At 42.6% G+C, this 5,000-nt stretch overlaps 1 protein-coding gene across 6 annotated transcripts in view; it reads right to left on the bottom strand.

Annotated features, from left to right (window-relative positions):
• The window catches only part of LOC126992735 (1-phosphatidylinositol 4,5-bisphosphate phosphodiesterase-like), a 61,933-nt gene that overhangs the window by 39,154 nt on the left and 17,779 nt on the right, over positions 1 to 5,000 (bottom strand). For all 6 annotated transcript variants that reach the window (XM_050851552.1, XM_050851551.1, XM_050851550.1 and 3 more), the window contains 3 exons: positions 2,311 to 2,397; positions 2,022 to 2,081; positions 1,699 to 1,836 (listed from right to left, as the gene is read on the bottom strand). In XM_050851552.1, the coding sequence (XP_050707509.1) occupies positions 1,699 to 1,836; positions 2,022 to 2,081; positions 2,311 to 2,397 (285 nt within the window). The remainder of the gene's footprint in view (positions 1 to 1,698; positions 1,837 to 2,021; positions 2,082 to 2,310; positions 2,398 to 5,000) is intronic.

A 5,000-nucleotide genomic window follows, 5' to 3' on the forward strand; every position in this document is an offset into this window, starting at 1 on the left:
CTAGCCCCAACAGCCCAAAATAGCTCAAAACTAGCCCCAAAATAGCCCAAAACTAGCTCCAAACTAGCCCACAACAGCCCAAAACTAACCAGCCCAAACAGCCCAAAACTAAAATAGCCCAATACTAGCACAATAAATAGCCCAAAACTAGCCCAAAACTAGCCCCCAAATAGCCCAAAACTAACCCCCAAACAGCCCAAAACTAAAATAGCCCAATACTAGCACAATAAATAGCCCAAAACTAGCCCCAAAATAGCCCAAAACTAACCCCCAAACAGCCCAAAACTAAAATAGCCCAATACTAGCACAATAAATAGCCCAAAACTAGCCCCCAAATAGCCCAAAACTAACCCCCAAACAGCCCAAAACTAAAATAGCCCAATACTAGCACAATAAATAGCCCAAAACTAGCCCCCAACTAGCCCCAAAACCAGCCCAATACAACTCTACGATAATAGCCCAATAGTTAACTAGCAACAGCCCAACATATAATAGCCACATACATTATATCTTAAGGGTTAATACTAATAGGGTAATAGTAATAGCAATGATGTTAATAGCAGTAATAGTAAGGGTCATATTTGTACCTAAATGGATAGTACTTAGCGTATATATAGGAGGAGGAGGAGGAGGAGGAGGACTTGCATGAAGAAGAAGAGGAGGAGGAGGAGGAGGAGGAGGAGAATGCATGAAAAAGTGAGATAGAAGGAAGAGGAGGAGGAGGAGGAGGAGGAGGAGGAGGAGGAGGAGGAGGAGGACTTGCATGAAGAAGAAGAAGAGGAGGAGGAGGAGGAGGAAGAGGAGGAAAAAAAGTAGGAGGAAAACAACTTAAATGAGAATAGAAGTGAAACAAAGAGAACAGAAGAAGAGAGAAGAAAAAGGGAGGAGAAAAAACGTTATCACCCTATCTCCCTATCTCCACCCTTTCACACTCACGTCAGAGGAGGAGAAAATAATAGAGGAAAGAGAGGAGAAACATCAATGAAAAACGAAGAGAAAGGAAGACATAAAGAGAAAATATATATAAAAATGTATATAGGCCCATCTCCCATCATCTTCAGAATCTCTCATCTTCTAATTACACGAAGGAGAAAGGAAGAGAAGGAACATGATAAAAGATAGGAGAGAAAAGTGTAAGAGAAAAAGAGGAGAGAAGAGTGAAGAGGAAATATACTTCTGCTGAGCCAAAAATTCTGTTCATCTAAATTCTGCTGAGCCAAAAATTCTGTTCATCTAAATTCTGCTCATCCAAAAATTCTGTTCATCTAAATTCTGCTGAGCCAAAAATTCTGTTCATCTAAATTCTGCTGAGCCAAAAATTCTGTTCATCTAGATTCTGCTCATCCAAAAATTCTGTTCATCTAAATTTCTGAGCTTAAAAATTTCTGTTCATTCAAATGCTGAGAGCCAAAAATTCTGTTCATCTAAATTCTGCTGAGCCAAAAATTCTGTTCATCTAGATTCTGCTCATCCAAAAATTCTGCTGATCCAAAACTTCTGCTCATCTAGATTCTGTTCATCCAAAAATTCTGTTGAGCCAAAAATTCTGTTCATCTAGATTCTGGTCATCCAAAAATTCTGTTCATCTAGATTCTGCTCATCCAAAAATTCTGCTGATCGAAAAGAATCTATTAATATAAGTTGTGTATTACCGCCTTCTCTTCATCCCCTTTCTCTTCTCTCCTCCCAAATACTCACGTCCGCCTCCTCCTTGTTCTTGCAGACGACGTTGGTGTAGTTGATGTTGACGTAATCCAGGCCGGAGCATATCGTGAGCATCTTCTCCTCAACATCCTGGCCGTGTTTGTTCATCAACTTGTCCGTCAGCTTGTAGTCCTGCACGGGGGGAGAGGACAGGTACAGGAAGGAACGGATGCTGATTGGAGTCTCCGAGTTCATCCTCGCTCATAATATTAACTTTCATATAATAATTTTACCTAATATTTAAGGCCGCCGACTCCGTTTTGTCATGTTCGTGAGGTGAAGATGAAATGTTATAATGCACCAGTAACCCAACTCACCCTCGGCAAGTTCCCTCTCCTGATGTCTGACACTTGTGATAGCTCCGCCACGTTGCCCTCCTGAGGAAGAAAACGGGAAGATACGTCATGGAAAGCGGGAAGATACGTCATGGAAAGCGGGAAGATACGTCATGAAAAGCGGGAAGATATTGAACAGAAAACAAATGAAAAGAAAACGCAAAGACATAATCTATATAGAAAACGGAAAATGAAAACAAAAAGGAATTACCACGAATAAAATAAAGGAAAACGTGACCAATATAATAGCATAATTTCAGGGTGGACTCACCTTCCCATCACTCTTCCAAAACACGAAGAAGCCATACTCGTCCACCTTGAACGTACAGTTAGGCTCATACTCGTAGCTTTCCTTCTCCTGCAACACAAACAGAGAAAACGGGCGTCAGCTTGGTAAGTCAGATAAAGAAAACGGGGTCAAGTTGGTAAATCAATTAAAGAAAACGGGGTCAGCTTGGTGAGTCAATTAAAGAAAACGGGGTCAAGTTGGTAAATCAATTAAAGAAAACGGGGTCAGGTTGGGAAATCAATTAAAGAAAACGGGCGTCAGGTTGGCAAGTTAATTAAAGAAAACGGGAGTCAGCTTGGTGAGTCAATTAAAGAAAACGGGGTCAAGTTGGGAAATCAATTAAAGAAAACGGGGTCAGGTTGGTAAGTCAATTAAAGAAAACGGGGTCAGGTTGGTAAGTCAATTAAAGAAAACGGAGGTCAGGTTGGTAGATCAATTAAAGAAAACGGGGTCAGGTTGGTACGTTAATTAAAGAAAACGGGGTCAAGTTGGTAAGTCAATTAAAGAAAACGAGGTCCGGTTGGTAAGTTAATTAAAGAAAACGGAGGTCAGGTTGGTAGATCAATTAAAGAAAACGGGGTCAGGTTGGTAAGTCAATTAAAGAAAACGGGGTCAGGTTGGGAAATCAATTAAAGAAAACGGGCGTCAGGTTGGTAAGTTAATTAAAGAAAACGGGGTCAAGTTGGTAAATCAATTAAAGAAAACGGGGTCAGGTTGGTAAGTCAATTAAAGAAAATGGGCGTCAGCTTGGTAAGTTAATTAAAGAAAACGAGGTCAGGTTGGTAAGTTAATTAAAGAAAACGGAGGTCAAGTTGGTAAATCAATTAAAGAAAACGGGGTCAGGTTGGTAAGTTAATTAAAGAAAACGGGTGTCAGGTTGGTAAGTTAATTAAAGAAAACGGAGGTCAGGTTGGTAAGTCAATTATAGAAAACGGGGTCAGGTTGGGAAATATAGGAAAGAAAATAATTGAAGGGGAAACTTAAAAGAAAACGGAATACGAGCAAATAGGAGAGAGAGAGAGAGAGAGAGAGAGAGAGAGAGAGAGAGAGAGAGAGAGAGAGAGAGAGAGAGAGAGAGAGAGAGAGAGAGAGAGAGAGGTTAGGAAAAAAGGAAAATAAGAAAAAAGAAAACAACAACAACAAAATCTAAATGAAGGGAAAGACCAAAAATCCTCCTCCTCCTCCTCTTCTTCCTCCTCCTTCTCTTCTTTTTCTTCCTCCTCCTCTTCTTCCTCCTCCTCCTCCTCCTCCTCCTCCTCCTCGTCTTTTTCCATTATCCAAACCATATTCCACTCTCTCTCTCTCTCTCTCTCTCTTCATTAGGAAAGTTCACACCTTCATCTTCCTCCTTCTTCCTTTCCTCCTCCTCTTCCTCCTCCTCCTCCTCCTCTTCCTCTAAACCAATTAACACTAAATCGCAGCAAGGAATTGTAAAGATAGTATGATTCTCTCTCTCCCGGGCATGAATGGAGAGATAATTACTTCTAGTTTTACTTCTCTCTCTCTTGAAGTTGTTTGGTTAGTTGTTTTCATTGAGAGAGAGAGAGAGAGAGAGAGAGAGAGAGAGAGAGAGAGAGAGAGAGAGAGAGAGAGAGAGAGAGAGAGAAAGCGTAACGTCACGCGCCTAAAGGACCAATCAGCTTCAAGATCGCGGCTCGGGGAGTGACGTCACGCGCCTAAAGGACCAATCAGCTTCAAGATCGCTGCTCGGGGAGTGACGTCACGCGCCTAAAGGACCAATCAGCTTCAAGATCGCGGGTCGAGCGGTGACGTCATCAGTACAAAGGGCCAATCAGCTTCAAGCATTGCCTTAAACCAGGTCAGGGAAGGTGTGAGGTTGACCTTGGAGTGTTGTTGTTGTTGTTGGCAGAGGAGGAGGAGGAGGAGGAGGAGGAGGAGGAGGGGAAGAGGAAGAAAGAGAAGAGGAGGAAGAAGAAGAAAAAGAAAAGGAGGAAGAAGAAGAGGAAGAAGAAAAAGAGGAAGAGGAAGATGAGGAGGAGCAGAGGAAGAGGGGAAGAGAAGAAGAAGAGGAAGAAGAAGAAAAAGAAAAGGAGGAAGAAGAAGAGGAAGAAGAAAAAGAGGAAGAGGAAGAGGAGGAGGAGGAGAGGAAGAGGGGAAGAGAAGAGAAAGAAAGAGAAGAAGAAGAAGAAAAAGAAGAAGAGGAAGAAGAAGAGGAAGAAGAAGAAGACAAAGAGAAAAAAGAGGAAGAGGAAGAGGAAGAGGAAGGGGCACTCTTAATTAGCACCTGCGGCGGGTAGGAGGAGGAGGAGGAGGAGGAGGAGGAAGACTCAATTAATATATAGCTTAAGGGAAGAGGAGGAATATAATAGAGGAATTAGGAAGAGGAAGAGGAGGAGGAGGAGGAGGAGGAGGAGGAGGAGGAGGAGGAGGAGGAGGAGGAGGAGGAGGAGGAGTAAAAGAGAGAGAGAGAGAGAGAGAGAGAGAGAGAGAGGAAGTAAAGAAAATCCCCTTCGAAAGAGAGATAAATATTTACACATTCCTCTCTCTCTCTCTCTCTCTCTCTCTCTCTCTCTCTCTCTCTCTCTCTCTTCACAAAACTCGTAAAAGAAAATGTTTAATCGGACTTTATGGAGGAAGAGGAGGAGGAGAGGAGGATGAAGAGGAGGAGGAGGAGGAGGAGGAGGAGGAGGAGGAGGAGGAGGAGGAGGAGG

The sequence above is a fragment of the Eriocheir sinensis genome, unplaced genomic scaffold (assembly GCF_024679095.1).
Source record: "Eriocheir sinensis breed Jianghai 21 unplaced genomic scaffold, ASM2467909v1 Scaffold50, whole genome shotgun sequence".
In the NCBI taxonomy this organism is placed as follows: domain Eukaryota; kingdom Metazoa; phylum Arthropoda; class Malacostraca; order Decapoda; family Varunidae; genus Eriocheir; species Eriocheir sinensis.